Source organism: Centroberyx gerrardi, chromosome 7 (assembly GCF_048128805.1).
Source record: "Centroberyx gerrardi isolate f3 chromosome 7, fCenGer3.hap1.cur.20231027, whole genome shotgun sequence".
In the NCBI taxonomy this organism is placed as follows: Eukaryota; Metazoa; Chordata; class Actinopteri; order Beryciformes; family Berycidae; genus Centroberyx; species Centroberyx gerrardi.
The window spans coordinates 21411808-21432064 of record NC_136003.1 but is presented as its reverse complement, the minus strand read 5'-3'; the positions used below and the strand labels follow the sequence as shown (position 1 = coordinate 21432064).

Genomic DNA, 20257 nt, shown 5'->3' with positions numbered 1-20257 from the left:
TACTCTTTTCAGCACAGTACTAAAACAGAGAGAGTGTGGAGATGTTTTATAAGCTATGGTCTTCAGTTTGCTAGTAGATTTGATCATTTTCCATAGTGAGATTTTTTGCCAGCTATACTTTTTTCCGAGTAGGTGTCAGTATTATCAAATGGTAAAGATCTTTTTTTTTTTTTTTTTTTTTTTACGAAAACTGACACATGAAACTGTCAATTTGTTACAATAAACATTTCTACTCATTATTTGCTATTAATATATTACTACTTCCAAATCTCACAGAATGTGAAGCAAGCCTTTACAAAAACAAGGTGTTGACCCACATTTCATCAGGCCACTGATAAGTGGTTGCCAATGATTTTCTGTCTGGTTTAGGCCTACCCAATAAAACAGTCCTATGGGTACTGATATATGGCTTTATGGTAGGAAACATGAGCTCCAAAAGATACTGAGGTTAAAATACACTTCATTCCAGTCACACATCACTCTCTGAATGAGGAAGGGTTGAGATCTCTGTACGGGACATCTTGTTTTTCAAAGTCATTCTACTTAATGAGGGCAATGATGGTGAGTTTTCTGTGATTTGTGCTAAATGTTTTTTGTAATTAAAGGAAAATTAAAGCATATCTATACATATATATATATTTCAGAAGCTCACAGTAAGTTTTATATTTTGATTACAGGAGTTTTTTGTCTTACTCCTGCTGACCCCAGTGGCAGTCAGCTCCCCGGTCTTTCTACCAGTTGACTGTAATGATCTGTACCACAGAGGCTTTGGTCAAAGTGGAGTGTACAGCATCTATCCAGCAGGACCAGTTTCCCCGGTCCAGGTCTACTGTGACATGGGTTGTGTGGATGAACCTGACGGTGGTAAATGGACGGTACATATGGCTATAGTTATTATAAATATTGTCATTGTTTTAATTGACCAGCAACTTCAATTCAACTCACTGCCACTGACGCTGAATGTGGTGTAGCCTACATTTTCCCCTGCAGCATATCTCATTATATATGGTGTGTTTTTGTACTTTGAAAATTCAGTCTATTCATCCACATGTCAGTTGAAAACTACATTGAGGTTCAGGACAGCCAAACACACATTAGTTATGGGTTTTTGGAGCTGTAAAAAGCTGGCCCCATTAACTTCAATAGTTTGGGAGGAAGCTAAGATGGAAATCAACATTTGGTAATTACTATTTCTTTAAAGGTGGCTGATTGGAAGAACGATCTCTATCTCTATCTAGTATTGAGAGATCAGATTAGGTTAGGGGAACAGACAAATCCTCATCTACAGTATGCAAATAATAACCCATTCCATCCCAAGGTCATTCAGAGAAGAAAGGACGGCAACATCAACTTTTACCGCGGATGGGACCAGTACAGGACTGGTTTTGGACAAGCATCTGGAGAATACTGGTTGGGTAAGACCATTCATTCAGATGCATTTTGGAGTAGTTACAGATTAGCAATTAGGATTTTAGTGTTGTTGTTTTTTCATGGATCCTACTGGACATTTGTTACCACTGGTGAGAAGCATGTTATAGCTAGGCGACATAAATAATGAGAGTTTTTGCCTCACAGCACTGTCAGCAAGGCAGAACATTTAAACACATGATTCATGTAATAAACTTGAAATTATCATTAGTTAGTTAGTCTTTAGTCTTCCCTTGTGTGTATTTCATGTTTCCTGTTCTGTCTAAGGTCTGGAGAATATTCACCTCCTCACTCAAAGGAAGAGCTATGTGCTGAAGGTGGAAATGGAGGACTTTGAGGGGGCAAAGGCCTACGTTCAGTACTCCTCCTTCTCTGTCGGTCCTGAGCAGGAGGGCTACACGCTTAGTTTTAGTGGCTTCAAAGACGGAGGAGCAGGTGAGTCTTTAAGGGTTGGAGCGCCTATTTATTCTCCATTTGTTGACGTAATAAGTCTGTATCGGTCAATGTGACTGCAAATTCCAACCCATTCATTACATTTAGATTTTAGGCATTTAGCTAACAATCTTATTAAGAAGAGTTTACAAAAAGTGCAACGGTAGGTTCAATTACTGTAGGCTATCACCAAAAGCAGCAGCATCTTAGTACCATTACAATATTCCTGTGACATAGAACAATCATGTAAAATCAAAGTGCCAGGAACTAGGCCAATTCTTTCATTTTCTTTTCAGGCAATTCAATGAGTGAACATAACGGTAAAAAATTCTCTACATTTGACAAAGACCAGGACACTCATGCTTCACACTGTGCTAAAACCTACCTGGGAGGATGGTGGTATGGAGAATGCCATAGTGTCAACCCCAATGGTCTGTACTTATGGGGCAGCTCAACCTATGGGATTGGCATCAACTGGGTGTCTTGGAAAGGATATGAATATTCACTGAAAGCCATTGCAATGAAGATAAAACCCACACAGTAATGTGTCAAATGATGTAAATACCTGTTTTTTTTTGTCAAAAGGATGAATCAAATACAGCACTACTGCTACTACTACTTACTATACTATTATTGTACTTTGATTACACCAAATATTATTTGTTGGAATTATTAAAGAATAATTAACTACATTTTTTATTTTGGATTGTTTTTTATTGTCTTACTATTGCTTTCCTTCAAATGAAGCGCATAATTCATATATTCTATAATTCATATAATACTTACAGGTAAAACAAAATGGAACAGTGCTATATTTTACATTTCTGTCATTAGAAGATGCAGCGTTTACTACAGACCTTCTATACGGAGATACTAATGAGTATATTGAACACTGTTTTGTTCAATGCAGCATGTTTTGACTTTAGAGAAGGCAAGAAACAGCTGACAGATCTGTGGACAATGTTTTCACTTAGTCTGACTGATGCTCCTTCATTCTCAGGCACTCAGAAATCCCCTTCTTTCTGTGCAGCGATAGAAAAACTGATTGCACATTCAAGAAACAGTGCATAAATATAATGTGCATTTTTACAGTACATGAGGAATAATGTTTTGGTTTTATAGTTTTTATAGTTAATGTATGTCACTAGCATCCCATGGTCCTTCTAAATTATTTAAATCTCATGTTTGATGCCAATAAGTGACTAAATGCATGTTCAGTGTGAACTATAGAGTTCTAGCCACCAGAGTCACTCACTGGCTGTTGTGCCTTCTCCTCTGTCCAAACCCAAGTGGACTGAAGGTTTACAGTCTGCATAACCTGTCAATCAAATCTTTAAGCCTTTCCCACCCTCCTCTGCAGCATGCGCAGCACCCCAAGAGTAGCATTGAACACGCCCTCATGTTTGAAGATCATCTTGTAGAAAGTGTCCAGAGGCAGGCGACCGGTCGGATCTGCATGTTTCAGTGCGGTCATGGGCATGTACAGGCGATTGGTCTGGTGGCGGAGAGGAGGCTCCTTAGCTGCGATCACTTTCAGGGTTTGCTGTATAATGAAATGAGAATAATCTTTAAACTCCGGACGTTGTTTCCTCGCTGTTCATTTTTTACTTTACTCAATATTTCAAACTCTTTAAAAAACTCAAATAAATGAGAGCGTAATTGCCTCGGCCACTTCCTCCGGTGTCTGGCCTAATGAGGTGAAGACCTTCCTGGAGTACGGCAGATAAATCTCTCGGAAGATTCTGGCGGTCTCCTCATCCGTCCCTGATAGGTCCATCTTCTCCGCATCTTCATAAACTTTCCTTTCAAACTCTGTCACCACAGGGCCAGGTTCCACTAGAGTCATCCTCAAGAGAGAGATATAAAAGAGAAACATATTGGACCATTGATTTGTGAATTTTTTACAGTTACAGGCCGATTAGTCAGGTTTGAGTTTGATCAGGAGCACTTGTGTGGTGGCTGCATGAAGATGTTTTGACTCATGCAAAAAGTTAAGATGTATTTTTCAAGACATGTAGTCACTTGATGTTAAACTTCATTGCTTGCACTGCCAGACTTTCACAAAATCCTTCCACAGCGAATTTGGAGGCAGAGTAGGCATCGTTGAACAGAAGCCCTGTATAAAAATGCGGAAAAAAAAAAAACCTGTTAGAATTTCAAAATTAACACGGAAAGCAACCTCTAAATTCGCAATTATTTCTCCGCTAACTAAACTTAACTTCAGCAGCATTTTAACAGACACACCCTGTATGCCCATGACGCTGCTCATCACCACGATATGGCCGCTCTGCCGCCGCTTCATGTCCGGCAGCAGCTCCTTCACCAGCCGTGCCAGGCCAAAGAAGTTAATGTCAAAGAGCTCCTGCATGGCGGCTATACTCTGGCACTCCAGCGGCCCAATCATGCCCACACCCGCATTGTTCACTAAGAGGGAGGGAAGATGCTATGTCGTTACATGCTTATGGAGAGCGCTAACTTGGCGAAGGGTGTTTGTGAAAGAGCGGAGCCTGACCGAGTACGTCGACCCGTCTGTCTGGCAGGCTGTTGACGCACTCTCTGATGGAGTCCTCACAGCAGGCATCCAGCTGTTTGATCTCCAGGGTTTTGTTCAGGGAGTCGCCGGCTGCTTTCTCCAAGGGCTCCCGTCTCCCCAGGTCCCTCATGGTGGCCACCACTGACACAAATAAACAACGAATACAGTGTCTGTCAGTAGCTATGGTTATTTCTATCATTTACTGTATATAATTCTTTGGTCGACTGACACTTCAGAGGTGAGGGAATGGCTGACCTTTGAACCGTCTCAGCTCATCCTTGGCCAGTCGTACAGCCACGGCCAGGCCAATGCCAGAGGAGCACCCAGTCACCAGCACCCTCCTGGTCCCCATGGCTGTCTGACCTCAGGCCTGCAACAGGAGAATCTAGACTGCTGTGTCACCTGATGCTGTAAACAGAGATATGGGAGGAAAAAGGAAAATTCCAGCCTCGGATACTCTTACACTGTTATGTATCATCAATCTGTGATGTTCACTGTGTTCAAGTAGTAGTAGCTGCAAATATCTGGACGCAACGTCAAGGCATCTATGTTTTGCTATTTATCTGCGTGAATAAGAAAATACACCACCAAACAACAAAATGGGCACCAGCAACAGCTCTTTTTTTAACAGTGTCAAGGTGTTTTAGGGTGGATTTTTCCTTTAAACAGGTATTTTATTAAACTATTCTGTGAATACCTAAAAAAAAAAAAAACTCAGTATTCTGGTCCTCTCCTACCATCCAGTAAATGAAAGGTATGAAATTAAATGGGTGCTCACTCAAACAAACATTTAGATTACTATGCTCATTGATCCATATGAGGCCAATCCTGCCCCTAGGAGGCACCACTGAGGCCAGAGAGTGAGAATGGTGTTTGTTCAAAGATTATATTGAATAGATTAATATTGGCTCTAATCCGATTTGTGTGTCCTGGGAATGCTTGGCTGCAGCAGGCTTGAGTCAAAGCTTACTACTTGGTCTATACAGGTCCATCATTTACACTTGAACCCTGCTTCAGGTTTGTATAATCACAGTGTTGATGTAAGCAAGAAATGTCATTTTCAAGTTGCACAACGTAGTAATAAAATGATAACACTGAAACCCTGGTTCCACCTCAAATTTTAAAGCTGAGGCATTTATGATGAAATGAATGTTGTTGAATTGTAATGAGAAGCAAGACTTTAAATATTAGTATATGGATGCTTCAGTGTGGTTTATGGTTAATTCTGTTACTGTAATGTGTTGTGAGTTTATGTGCTTACGTGGTAATAGACTATTAGTAATAACACATTGTGGGGAAACGTTATTATAATGTAAACATTGTAAGATTTCAATTTCTAAGCAAGGTAGCCTCTTTATGAAAAAAGTGCCTAGTCTTAGAAAAAGAATAGCTGACTATCTTAAGACTTCTGCATACAATAAAACATTGTTGAAGACAGCATGACTATGACTTTCAAGAAACAATTGTTATGCATAATGCATATAGCGTTTTGAATGTATAGCCTGCCCCTCATTTGTACCTAAAATAGCATCCATGTCACTGACAAAAAGAACTGCAGTAACTGTATCACACATTTTAGAAGGCTAGTAAATAGATCCTCAAGTCCCAATAGGAATATTCTATATTACAGGAGATAAAAGGTACCTTAAAATCACGATAAACTCACTATGGAGTGCCACACACACACACACACACACACACACACACACTATAAATCCCTACAGGATTAGTAAAACACATTACAGTAAAGTCCAGACTAACTGCTCGCAGGCCTGTATATCTGGCTGTCCCATAGCCCATAGGTGGTGTTGTAGTCTACCAACCTGTAGAGCAGCAGCGCGTCCCCCGCAGCGGCAGATATGTGGATTATAGCCTGCAAAACACCAGCGGATTGAAAACCTGATGTTATTGGATCATTCATTGAGGCTGGCCACGGCCAAGTCACATCGCGACATGCGGCTACATAAACCCAGCGATTACCTAAATGGGTCACATAGGCCTACTCAGTGCATGGGAGTTGTAGTTCTTTATGGTTGTGACGGATCCCTTACGACAGAAAACATAGTAGCCTAATCATGCAATATATTTTGGAGGGATACAGTGCAAACATCACAGCAAACTATTTCTAAAATCCTAGTAAAGGGGTGTGATATTGATATCATAGGACATAAAAAAAAAAAAGTAGGCTACTCTATACTCACTATACTCACACCCTTTAGAAATATTCTAAGAATATTGTTACAATAGGAAGTAAAAAAAATAAATAAAAATACCATTAAGTACCATAAAGTCAGTGTAATCTGACTATTCAGTACAACAGACACACGGTCTGTACCTATGGGAATATTATAGTGTTTTTAATGTGGATGATAAGCCCCCCACTCAGCCACAGGAACATTCTAATGATCCATTACTTCTCTGAGGATTGTATTGGGGTGGAATTCTTCAAGATAACATGAAGACAATATGACGTCTGCAACAAAAGTAAAAAAAAAACGTCCTTAAATGCTTAGAAAATAAATAGGCCTATGTGCGTGGCCATGCGTGTGTGCGTGCATGCGATGTGTAACCAGAAATATGTCCTTAACAACAAAGCATGGAATATTAGAAAAATGAGTTGTGATAATAGCAAATATTGGTAGTTTTCCTGGGTTATATGGATATCTGCAGATACTATTTCTATGTCAGGAGCTTTGGATGAGGAAATGTGACAGTTGGCTAGTGGTCATTAACAATGAATATCCCTAATAGTTTCCCTTTGAGAAACAACATATTTAATGAAATATTACCCTTCTGTCATTTTAACAGTTGTTTTTGAATAGATACGGTCATAAGGTATGATCTACAACAGTACATTGCAGTAAAATCTTTGTAAAAATTAAATGTTATCTTGTGCAACCTGTAAATAAGATTCTATTATGGAAATAGGATGACATTTCATGCAATTTAGACTGTTGCAAAAATAATTCTATATCAAAAGTACAGTGGTCTTTTGCTCAGCTCTCACCTCACCACTAGGGGGCAACATGCTGACTTCCCTTCTCTAACTGGACTGGACACTGGCCTGCCTTGTAACTCTGAACACCCTCAACAACAATGAGCAACAATGACACAGCCAAATGAAACAGCCAAACATGAGTCAACACGTTTCAAACCAGGCTGCTGCCATCTCACCCACAGACCCCATGTGCCTTTGTATGTGTTTTGCTTTTATTGTTTTTTAGTAAGTGAAGCACATTGAGTTTCCCTGTGTACGAAATGTGTTATAACAAATAAAGTTTGACTTGACTTTGTCTTGACTTGCAGCTACAGCAGCAATGTCTGTGAAATCTATTAAACCTCTATGGCTGCTCATTTTGAAACCATTTCAATGTCAATATTCTAGATATTTGTTGTTTTTTGGTATTTTCTTGCATCATTCTCTGCATCATTAATGATCCAGAATAGAATCGGCCAAATAGCCCATCTAGCCTCAGTTTCGGGTATAGGTTGATGGGATGGGGGAGGTCTATTCAGGTCTATTAGGGGGTTATGAAACAGGAAGTACAGGCCTACCTTGCGGTAAAATGTTTGGTAAGAAGTAAGGCATGTATGTTTTTGAACCACATTAATTGCAGTACATTGAATCCTGATTTGGTCCTTTTGGTCCTTTTGATTTGGAATATCATGGCCTTTCATTGGTGTAATTTTACCCTGCACTTTTCATTATGTTCTTCACAGCTGATTTGGAAGATGCTATGGCAGTAGTGTTCCAAGTTAGGGAAGCAAAAGCATCTATGATTCCACTGCCATATTAAAATTCATTCACACACAGATGCACATGCACGTACCTGAATGAACTGGTGAAAGATAAACATAACCACATGCCCTTAATCTATTGCGCTTAATGTAATGAAAGCACCTATTCACAGATATTTCCACAGTATTATTCTGGTCTTGATTTCTAGAGTTGAAATTTTATATGAAGCATTACTTACTGCTTATATATTAGGTCAAAATCATTCTCAGTTTAAATGTTATGCATCACTGCAAAGTAGATAACAATTGAATTTACAATCCTAGATACTGAGATTTGCAAACCTGTAAACCGCTTAAAAGCAACATTATCTGCAGTGGGAATCTATGTAAATGCCTGTGTGGGAGCTGTAACAAGTTTCTGGTATCTTCCATATGTAACAGAATCACATCCCACACTAATTCGTAGTCAATGTGGGAATAGCAATGGATGTTGACATAACTGATTCCATAACACACTTTATTCAAGGCAGAGTCTATACATTGTGCAAACCCACAGCCAACTGTTAACCATTAATCAAACCAGAGCTGATATAACCAGTTTCATGTCAACTGAGTGATTATGTTGTTCCCACTTACCATGAAAAGATTTGGTGAAGTCTCGGAGATTTTAGTGATATAAGTGTCTAATTACAAGATACACAACATTATTATGAAAGGAGTTGAAAGAAATGTGTGTTTTATAACACTGTGGAGTGCATGAGAGTTGGAGCATGCATAGCCGGAGGGAGGGTCCCTTATATCTTTGTCAGACAAGAAAAGAGAGTAAATCCTTTAAACACAGACAACTCCAAGCTGTTCTTCCTCTCAGGTTACATTACCCCTATTCAGTGTTCATTCAAAAAAGTAATAATGAAGTCTTTGATGAAAGTTAAAATGATGCTTTTAAAACCACCAGTTTAAAGCCTTTCCATCGTGGCATTATGTGAGGTTGTTAAAGACAATGTTATAATTATGGTGCAGATTGGTGTACTGATGATATAGTAGAATTTCAGGCACAGCCCCAGTAACTTTAGAATGTACAGAACACACAGAGGTTTCACAGAATGTACACAGAACATTTTTTACATACCTTCTCCTATGGTTACGTGCCATACATTACAATTTTCAATCTAACTTTATTTATAATAGGCTATTTATTACAAGGGGATGTTTGGCCGAATAGATGATCATCGTGGGAAGGTTGAGAAAGTTATTCACTACCTGTGTGAAACTGCACTGTTTAAAGTATTCATCAAAACAAGTTATCGAATCAACCGATTTAGTTGTTCACAGATCAAGTTGAAATGTTTTAAGGTGGTATAAAGTGACTTGACTTATAAAGTATATTAATGACAGCTAAATCAAATTTAAATCAATAGCTTTAGCTGAGAGTTTTCAGTTCTAGTACAATTATAATATATAACTGTGTATTTGTAATCAACTTGATTTGGTAAACATTGTTTTAAGTACTGATCTACAACTTGAATGACATTTGGCGATATAACTGTGATTTCTATATGTGTATATTTTCCAATGTAATTTGTCCTTCATCACCATGTTGATTAATGGAGCCAATTCAACACTTACTATAAGCCTTTATCAAGTCTTATTTGATACAGTTAAATAATGAGAACACAGCAGTAACATCTGCACCCTTGTACAAACTCTAATAATTTAGCTGATAGTCACTGAGTTGGAGGGTCTGTGAAGAGTTCAATGACTTCTCATTGAATGTGGCTCAAACTTCCCAGGATTTATCTACCACTCAATTGATGGAGAGCTTGACAGACGAGGCTAATAATGTAACTTGTGAAACTATAAGCATAAAGTTTTAGGGAGGTTTTTGGTCAGTGCAACTTCAGTAATGTATCAATTCATGTTCATGTCATTCATGTAATTATGGTTTCTGGGATACTTTAAATGAGATCCAGGCATTGTGTCTGTGGTGTCACATGCGTTCACTAAACACAATAATTGTTAAATGAATTTTACTGACTTTTTAGTTACTTTGCCTGGGCTACTTTACTGGATTACTTTGCCTTCACATTTGTTATAATGACATTACTGCATCCCATCACATGTAAGGTGTTGTTTCCTGAGAACTGATTGTGAAATGTTCAAGACCAAACAGTCATGTTTGCAGGGAACAAAAGGTTGCTGAGTTTGTCCCTCCACAGCTCTCTTCTCTATTGTAGCTGTGAGAGTGATTGGACCTTTTGTCTCATGGCTGAATGCATCTCCTTGGAGGGTCCTGCTGCGACTGGAACAGGAACATTCTTGTACAGGTTCTAAAGCAGGTATCATGTGGCCTGTGCTAACACTGGCATACAAAGCAAGAATTCTCCAGTGACATTAATGTTAACATACTAACAGCAGAATTTCTTTCAGGGCTATGCCTTTGTTTCTGCCAGACTGTGATATCCATAAAGCCAGTGTGGACATTTAGGACAAACTCACATGCAGTACAATGTGGTTGTAACTAATATTGCATGGGAACTGGGCGTTCTCCTCATGTTCCTCATGAGATAGAAAACACAAACATGATGTTTTGCCCATGTATGAAAGCTCTAACATTACAGGTACGCAATTTAGGATGTATAAATGTTGAAAAATAAGCAGAATTTAATTTTGACCAGCTCTTGTATGACGTAAATTGTGTTAAGTATATCTATTAAATGGGGAGTCCCGGTGGTTCAGTGGTCTAAGGCGCATACCATAATAACCGTGATGTCCTGGGCTTGAATCCAGCCTGGGACCCCCCCCCACCCCTCTCTCTCTCTACTCCAGTCTTTCCTGTCTCTCTCCACTTTCCACTCTATAATATGTTTTAAATGAGGAGGTCAAATGAGGAGTGAAGGAGTTATCACCGAGAGCCTGATGCAATTACCTAAAGTAATTAACTTTAACATAATCTTATGCATTTATTAGTTCTTGCTGTGATGTTAAGATCAATTTTAAGCATGAATGGAGAGCCTGTATTGCAGCCTGCCAGATTTGGAGATTAGGATTAGATATGGTTCAACACCTGTGTTTCTCGGCTCTACCCCTCATCTGATGTATACGCATTCACTGACCTTTCTTTAATGATATTAAAAGCCCAAGATGAGAAAACTTATAGATTTAGCCAACAGGCTTTTGAATGTCAGATGGCACACGCACCAGAAAACAATTACCTCAGGTTTGAGCACTCAAAACCTCAGTCCATATTAGCAAGGAGATTGTTTAAGACCCATTCCCACTGGATTGAAGTCACTGAGTTAAAGTTATGGCCCACTGAGCTCTGGAGGAGGCGGACAGCTGTCCTCACATTCAGAGTGTGTTGCAGGGAGATGCTGTGGCAGACTGATAAAGCATACATCTTGAGGGGCTAAAATAATAATCTGTCCACAGGAATCTCTCCAGTCTGAACTGAATTGACATAGATTATGTATGTACACCAGTGGTCAATGACTGCTTTAGCTTCAGAAATAGTCCAAACCAAACTAATCTGCTTCTATCCTTGATCTTCTTAACATCATCCATATTATGCAGATATTAAGAACTGGCTGTGGGAAAATGGGTGCAAGAGTGCGGAGTGCAAATTCCCTCCGAACGTGACTGAGTGAGAGATACCATGTGTGACACGCATGTCAATGACACATGCAGTCAAACCTGCAAACCTAGTTTTCGTAATTCTGCCCAGTTTCAGCTGTTGTTGCTTTTATTTCCCATTGGTTAGTTGGCCTGCCTGGGATCCCGGCCCATTGTCTGGTTTGTGGTAAAAGTTTGGGGAGTGGCCAGTGCTCCTTTTGTAACTCCAGCTGGAATAAATAGTTGCTCTGCACGGGCTATGAAGACCCATTTGTGAATGCGTGGAACCCAACACTCCTTGTTATTATGTAAGTACAATTTCACTTTCCAGGTTGTCTTGGTTGAAAAGCATTGAATAGAAACCTGTCACCATCTAAGTCATTTCGTTAAAAGCTGCTTATAACCTCCAACCGCTACTAGTGCTATGCTGTTAAGTCTAAACTCTCTGTATGTGTGTGTGTGTCTCAGGATTTACATTTCAGGGCTTGTTGGCTTTCTGCTGGTGCTGACAGCTGAGGCCAGAATTGGGTAAGGAACTTGATTTCAATCAGTGCTGGACCATATGTTTGTATCACACTGCTGCATTTGACCAAAATTACAGAGTAACTAAGCGATTGTTTTGTCATTGCATGGAAAAGATGGTGGAGTCACATGAGTCACATTGAAAATTGCTAATAAGAAATTTCTACCAGCCTATGACGTGTATCCATGTGAATGCGTTTAGTAGCCCTAGTGCCTGGTGCAACTTGATTATTAAATATCAGTATACCATATTATAGGCCTATATCAGTTTATCAATAATGAACTCAGTTCAAACATGCATATTGCTTTATTTCTGTATCTGTATGTATTTTCTAAATCATCACAGTTTTCCCCCTCTAATTTCCCAGAAACTCCTCTGAGTCAGAATTCTGTACCGAAACAAAACAATGCCTGCTGTATGATCTGGTTTGTGAACATGAAGAGTATGAGGTGAGTGCGACTGAGCGAGAGTTTCTCAGATGTAAGAAATGTTCACAGTTTGGAAGCCCACTGCAAGGTGTTTGTTCGTGTCACTCAGGTGCGTCACTACGACTCTGTGAAATGGGTGTCAACAGAGGAGAAGTCCTACTTCATGGAGAAGGCAACAATGACAGCCTTCAGAAGACTGTTTGCATACATCACCGGCGCAAACGAGAACGGTGCGTGCGTGCGTGCGTGTGTGTGTGTGTGTGTGTGGATATTGGATATTGTAGGTCAGAACAACCTCGGGTGTTTCCTTACGTTGATTTGTATTTTACCTACAGGTGAAAAGATTGACATGACAGCTCCTGTGCTTGTCAAAGTAGAGAAGAAGAAAAAGATCTGGGATTCCTGCGTTTACACAATGAGCTTCTTGCTCCCCGCCGAACATCAGCAGAATCCCCCCAAACCTACTGATGACATGGTAAGCTTCTCAGAGAGAGGTGGCAGGGACCGGACCACTTAACCTTTATTTAGTCATATTTGCCAGCATCATTTGATGAATTTACCGTGCACGCCGCTCTAAAGTCTACCTCAAGGCCCGGCAGATGATGAAACATTGCTCACTTGCAGGTGCACATCCATGACATGCCAGATATGAAGGTGTATGTAAGGCACTATGGAGGATGGATGATGTCCTTCGTGGACAAGATGAATGCTCAACTTCTAACCTGGCAGCTTGACACAGCCGGAGCTCAGTACAATCAAGACTACCACTATGCTGTGGGATACGACAGGTCAGAGAAACCATGGCATCCCCAAAGAAAATGTTAAATAGTTACTGATGACTTTATATGCTGCAATAAATTACAGAATTTGATTTATAGGTATATTGACCCAAAAATGTGTGTGTGTGTGTGTGTGTGTGTGTGTGTGTGTGCACGTGTATTTGTTTGTTACAGTCCAATGAAGCTATTCAACAGGCACAATGAGGTGTGGTATGTAGTGGAGGGTGAGCCGGTGTGCCCTGCCAACGCAGTTACGGAGCCTCTTCCTTCTGCCTGAACATCATGAGCTGCCTGCAGAGCGACCCCATGCAACTGGGAACTTCTCACATGGAGACATGGATAGACATATTATAGTTGGACATGGCTTCAAGTTGTACTGTGGCACATAAATTCCTTCTCAGTATATCGTTAGGATTAAAAGGAATGTACCATTTGAAGTGAATATACCATGTATTACTTTTTTTATTGTTCAAAAATAAATGACCATAGAGGAAGATGTTTACTTGTCAGCCGTTTTCATTGCCATACAAGATGGTGTGTGTTCACTAGCTGCCAAATGGTGTCTCAAGATTCAATAAAGATTATTTAGGACTACACTACCAGTCAGTTTGGACACACCACATTTTTCTTTATTTTTACTATTTTCCACATTTTAGAATAATAGCAGAGACATCTAAACTATGAAATAACACAAATGGAATTATGCAGTGACCAAAAAAGTGTTAAATCAAAACTATCTTATATTATAGATTCTTTAAAGTAGCTGCTCTTTGCCTTGATGGAAAGGCAAAGGCTTTGGAGAGAAATTCATACATAGGCATCGACTTCACTATTTGCATTTGTCTAAGAAACAAATTTCAAGCATTTAAGCATAAGCCTTTAGATCAAAATGGCTTTAAGATAATGAAAAACGTAGTGCATTCAATCAGGTGGGTCCAAACCTTTGCCTGGTAGTGAATATATTTGATGATGGGATAATTCTCAGCTCTACCAAGCTCTCAGAAACTCTCTTACCTGCTTGCAGTTGTTAAATTTCATCTTAGCCCTATGAAAGGCCTCTTTGGACCTTTCTAAAAATGTATCTACAGTAGCTGGCTAACAAGCGAAATGGCCTCACTGAAGTTCAGCACAATTTGTCTTCTAGTATACCACTAGATGGCACTATCAACAAACCCAAACCGTCTCAGGTTACATTGCTACTACACTAGACTTTTCAATTACATACTTTTAGAGACCAGTTGTTCAATTGATGTTGAGTTCTTTCAGTTCATGGACATTTTCCTTCTGAGAGTGAGAGAGAAGACAGAGAACTTAGCCTTTGTATGCAATGTAGGGACCAAAAAGGAAATAAATAGCAGACAGACAATATCATTGATGAATTTTATAATCCATTTACAGGATAATGAGCAGGTGTCATAACCAAACACCCTTGAACTGTTGTATCTCTTTGACGTCATTGTGCCATTAGAGCCGTTGACTGGCACATCCTTATCGTCTGTCTCATCAGAGCATTGGTTGGTAATATGGGACTGCTGTAAAATCAGTTTCTGATAAGACTGCTGTTATTGTATCATACTGAATAAAACCATAATTCTCGTGCCCTTTTCCTTAGATGCATTCTATAGTGACAAAAGTTTATTTCAATTGGGTTTGAACAACTGATGCTTTGAACAACTGATGCTTAGTTCCAGGGGCTTTCCAGCCTTTTCGGGTGCATAAATTGTGCTGGGGGCAAAAACGCAATGCCACAATTACAATACAGGAGTTAATTACAACACAGGAGTTAATGTGTGAAATCTGAATGACTGTAGTTGTGGTAGTGATGGACTGCGCTCTTCAGTGGACTCTTATCTTATCAGCGGTGCTCCAGGATGGCTGGTTGTTACTGTAGTGATTTCACAGCCTGTCTCTCCACACGGCATTCCAGCAGGTGGCTATCTGACTGTCACCCAGGATGGCTGGCTGGCTGGCTGGCTGGCTGGCTGACCGACCGGGTAGGAGTGCCAGTCAGGAGAGGTTTTATGACACTCACCACGGATCAAAGTCCAAGTTGTGGGCCTCAGACAAGCATCAGTCCACCGGGGCTGCCTGGCCTGCCTGCCTGCCTTTCTCTGTCTCTCTCCCCTGTCTCTGTCTGGGCTCCTGCTGCTCCCCATGCGACTATGAGGATCAACCTGGACTGACTCTGGTCCCCATGTCCCACCAGCCAGAATGGACTTACCCGGTTATCACCCAGAGCGGCCCCAGCCTCTGGCCCACCACCCTGCCAACTACCCCCAGGACCTGTTGACTTTAGAGGGATCATCAACATGTGAGTACTGTGGGAGTTTACTGTGGCTGGGAAATGATTGCTTGAAACTGAACAATATGTCAGATCGCATGATTGAAAGTTGGAATATTCAACAATGTCTAGAAATATCAAATACAATTTTATTTAAATTTATTTAAAATTTCTACTTTCATTTTATGTCCTTCCATCTCTTAAGCATTGTTGAATATAAATGACATTAATATGCACCATGTCAATCTCCACATTTACTGAAATGAAGTTGTAAAAGTGGTTCACTATTGTGCTATTTTTTTTCCCTTTGTGAGACTGGTTTGCGTGGAGGATCAATTCATAACCCATGATCTTGGAGAATTATGTAAGGGTCATTTCTGAGATTAAGCAACTCAAGCTGAGTGATAAGATACTGTCTGTAACAGAGGGACGGTCCTGTACTGCTCACTATTCTCTCATCAGGCGAGCAATAAACCTCATCACATGACCCACTTACATTACGCTCCATTCTCTTCAACCGCCTGGTCTTAAAATGCATGTCATAGTAACAGTTACAGTTACCATATCACAGTACTGTAAATCACATCTGACATTATGCCTGTGAACATTACAGAGCCTGTTATTGTTTGATTGGACATCCTACCTGCACTGGTGCAATCTCATGTTATGGTGTTGTATTATGGTTATGATGTCGTCCTACCAAATACAGTTATATTGTCATCATTCCAAATAAAACAAAAACAATATGTTACTTCTTTTGAAATAAAGAAGAGTGGGCAGTCCACTCACTTTTGGCATTCTTACATTTTGTTTAGACACAGAGCAGAGAGAGAGATAGAGGAGACAGAGGAGAGAAAGCTCTAGCAGGATTTGATCCTAGGCCAGCTGGGGCACATATGTGGTTCCAGGGGCTTGGCACTTTACCACTGGACTATCTCATACTTTCACTTCCCACAAGAACCAATGCTTGTTAACTTGCCTTGTACCATGTCGGCCGGCACCTTCAGTAGCTGATTTGGCGAAAGAGAGATAAACAACTCCTAAGTCATACTGCACGTTTGATGTAACCCTCATTGTGGTGACGTTCCCCAGCTCAGGAGCTGAAGACAGAACCGGAGAGTAGACCAGAGCCCGAGGAGAGCTGTCCCGTCTGCGGAGACAGGGTGTCGGGATACCACTATGGACTGCTCACCTGTGAGAGCTGCAAGGTAAACTCTGTCAGGCTCAGATATACAGGTTATAGCTCACTGGGTAGAACGTGGCTCTAACATTACCAGGGATAAAGGTTTGATTCCTACTGGGGCCATCCATGCTAGAAATGAATGCTCTCATGGCACTGTAAGGTGCACTGGCTTTAAAGTATCCACCAAATATCATATGTTGGTGCGTATATAGTTCTCTAATTATGGTGATGCATCATTTTTACTGTGTCATTTGGGATTGTGTTTTGATTTGCAATGAAGAAGAACAAGAAGCTCACATTCTCTTGCTCTCTCTCTCTGTCCCTGTCTCTGTCTCTCTCTCTCTCTCTCTCTCTCCCCCTGCAGGGCTTCTTCAAACGCTCAGTGCAGAATAACAAGCATTACACCTGTGCAGAAACACAGAGCTGCCCCATGAACCTTTCCCAGAGGAAACGCTGTCCTTACTGCCGCTTCCAGAAGTGCTTGGCAGTGGGCATGAAAAGAGAAGGTACATCAAATAATGCACACACACTCTCTCTCTCTCTCTCTCTCTCTCTCTCTCTCACAAACACACACACGCACACATGTAGAAGATGCTGGAGGACAAGGAGAGCTATCTGATTTTGGTTGGGTCGAGGATAGATGATATAAAGCAGTCAAGGCGACCTTCTTTCTACCATGCCAAATGGCTGAAGGTAATGAAACACCACTAAGAAAAGAATAATTTGGTTTTCGGTGTTACCCTTGTTGCTCCTAGCTACACAGGTTGGCCAAAACAATCACTGACTTCTATGTATCAGATAAGGTTTTCAGCAGCAGATCTGCCTCTGGATATATACTCAGCTCCATTGCAACATGCCCTGCGCTCCACTGACATCCCTGTTCTTTTCTCCCATATGACTTATCTGAGAAGTCGTAAACCAGTGCTAGTACTGGCTGTAATGACCCAGATTAAACATGCTGACTTTGTAATGTAGACCTAATCTTCCCACTAAAGTGTAGTGGGCGTATAGTCAGCCTTGTTCCTTTGCAATGACCACATTTTAGTAAAGTAAAGCAAAGTAAATCTTCTCTGGCTACGACTGAAATCTTGTTGGTAAAACCTTGATAATTTGAAAGTTGTTGATGAATTATGATGCAGTTTCATGTTTGATTGAGTGTCCGGTGCACTAACAATCTGACTCTGTCACCAGCGGTAAGAGCGGACCGTATGAGAGGTGGCAGGAACAAGTTTGGCCCTCTCTACCGTTGGGACAGGCAGATGAAACAGCAGAAGGTTCATCACCAGACAAACACCGCTCCCTACAGGATAAAGATGGAAACTACACAAACACACCGGCCCACAGCTCCAAATGATCTTCACCTCATGATCAGTCACACAAATGTCCCACTCTCTTCTGACCCTTTTCACCAATCCCAAGTTTATCCCTCTGGCGCGGGCCAGTCGGGTGGCCCCATGCCTCTGGACTGCACTCTGAACACAGACAGGGGGCTCACTCCTCCATCTCTGCCTTACCCCGGACTGTACCACCGCACCTTCCCTGGATACCCCCCGGAAAAAAGAGAAGTCCCTTTCAGCTGTGGCCCGGGCCCCGCAAACCTCCCGGTGCACCCAACACCTAGCCATTTAGCAACAACCCCCCACTCAACGCCAAGCTCAACCGCTTCTCTGACCCCAGCTACAACCCCAACCCCGGTCCCCGCCCCGCTGGCTGCTCCTACACCCAACTTTGTAGACCAGCTCCTGGAGGGGGAGCAGGATGAGACCCAGCTGTGTGCCAAGGTCCTGGCCAGCCTGCAGAGGGAGCAGGCCAACCGGGGCAAACACGACCGGCTCAACACCTTCAGCATCATGTGCAAAATGGCTGACCAGACTCTGTTTGGGCTTGTGGAGTGGGCGAGGAACAGTGCTCTCTTCAAGGAGCTCAAGGTAATGAAAACATGGAAATGGCAACTCCACCTCAAGTGTAGAAGCTTGGTGGTTATATCAGGGATGAAGTGGAAGCTAAACCTTTTCAAAGTAATATAAATCTTTAGCATCTACATTAACAGTGTCAGACATAGGCCTATGTAAGTTACATGAGTATATGTTTATTATTTATATTGTTGATTGTTCGCCTTGTGGTGGCCACTGACTGGACTTCATAGCTACATCACTGGCTCTAGTATGCAGTAGATCCACTTGTTGTGCTCTCCCTATAGGTGGAGGACCAGATGGTGCTGCTGCAGAGCTGCTGGAGCGAGCTGCTGGTCCTGGACCACCTCTGTAGACAGGTGACTTATGGCAAAGAGGGCTGCATATATCTGGTCACTGGACAACAGGTAAGGCATGATACAGTATTTTTAGAACATATTCTGAATACGTTTGATCATAAAGAAAGTGTGTAGTGTCATTTCGTATCTATATTGTGTTGCATATATACAGTACCTATAAAAACTGTAATTCTGAACAACACCTTTCTGTCATTCGGGTGCAGATTGAGGTGTCGACCATCCTTTCGCAGGCAGGAGTGACACTGAGCAGTCTGGTGTCAAGGACCCAGGACCTGGTGTCCAAACTGAAGGCACTCCAGCTGGACAGACATGAGTTTGTCTGTCTCAAATACTTGGTCCTATTCAACCCTGGTGAGCTTTTCCTTTAGAAACTCTGATGTTTAGGCTCTTCATAGAATGCCACAGATCAGTGGTTACAACTTCTACAGCTTTTTGATTATCTCTGTGACCCCGTCACCCTTTGAAGTTTTATATTTGTAATTGTCATGCCATTATTGTGCGTGCAGCTTGTGTGTTGCTATTGAATGTGTATGCATCTTCTCTCCCCTCTAGATGTGAAGTCGGTGCAGAGCCGCAGGCAGGTGGAGCAGACCCAGGAGAGGGTGAACAGGGCCCTGATGGAGCACACCCAGCGGAGTCATCCAGGGCACTCAGACAAGTTCGGCCAGCTGCTGCTCCGGCTGCCTGAGGTGCGCAGCATCAGCTTGCAAGTGGAGGACTATCTGTACCAGCGCCACCTACTGGGAGACTTGCCTTGCAACTCGCTACTCACTGAGATGCTGCACACCAAGCACAGCTGAGAGGACGGTGCGGCCCCACCGCTCCTCAGTGAGAGACAAGAGTGGCTCTCGGTCGCTGCTGTGAACTTTTGAACCTCTTGAAAATCTGATCCTGGATCAACACTGAAGGGGGACCTTTTCTTAATCTGTGCCATGCTTCATCCCAACTACCCATTATTAACAGTATTAACAAACCATGCAGCCCAGTAAAGGTTTTCATGTCAGTATTCCATTGGATGGATTTAAGATCCAAACACTGCCATAATTAGTAT

General features: G+C 41.4%; 4 protein-coding genes across 4 annotated transcripts; 3 read left to right on the top strand and 1 right to left on the bottom strand.

Annotated features, from left to right (window-relative positions):
- Window positions 1-55: 55 nt before the first annotated feature.
- LOC139925501 (microfibril-associated glycoprotein 4-like) lies at window positions 56-2404 on the top strand. Its single transcript, XM_071916904.2, has 5 exons — window positions 56-77; window positions 694-875; window positions 1319-1415; window positions 1696-1863; window positions 2157-2404. Exons 1-5 carry the CDS (start codon window positions 56-58, stop codon window positions 2402-2404), a joined length of 717 nt encoding a protein of 238 aa, XP_071773005.1.
- Window positions 2405-3193: 789 nt separating this feature from the next.
- LOC139925498 (retinol dehydrogenase 8) lies at window positions 3194-4745 on the bottom strand. Its single transcript, XM_071916900.2, has 6 exons — window positions 4649-4745; window positions 4373-4534; window positions 4105-4284; window positions 3883-3976; window positions 3524-3707; window positions 3194-3403 (listed from the first exon to the last, which is right to left on the bottom strand). Exons 1-6 carry the CDS (start codon window positions 4743-4745, stop codon window positions 3194-3196), a joined length of 927 nt encoding a protein of 308 aa, XP_071773001.1.
- A 7205-nt stretch (window positions 4746-11950) lies between these two features.
- Window positions 11951-13982, top strand: soul5 (heme-binding protein soul5). The gene is made up of 7 exons (XM_071916903.2): window positions 11951-12048; window positions 12209-12268; window positions 12631-12712; window positions 12801-12921; window positions 13027-13166; window positions 13316-13479; window positions 13645-13982. Coding segments are annotated over exons 1-7 (672 nt in total). The 5' UTR covers window positions 11951-12046; the 3' UTR covers window positions 13748-13982.
- Window positions 13983-15681: 1699 nt separating this feature from the next.
- On the top strand, window positions 15682-20006 carry nr5a5 (nuclear receptor subfamily 5, group A, member 5). The gene is made up of 7 exons (XM_071916888.2): window positions 15682-15781; window positions 16844-16959; window positions 17299-17440; window positions 18126-18862; window positions 19135-19254; window positions 19410-19557; window positions 19759-20006. Exons 1-7 carry the CDS (start codon window positions 15682-15684, stop codon window positions 20004-20006), a joined length of 1611 nt encoding a protein of 536 aa, XP_071772989.2.
- Window positions 20007-20257: the final 251 nt, after the last annotated feature.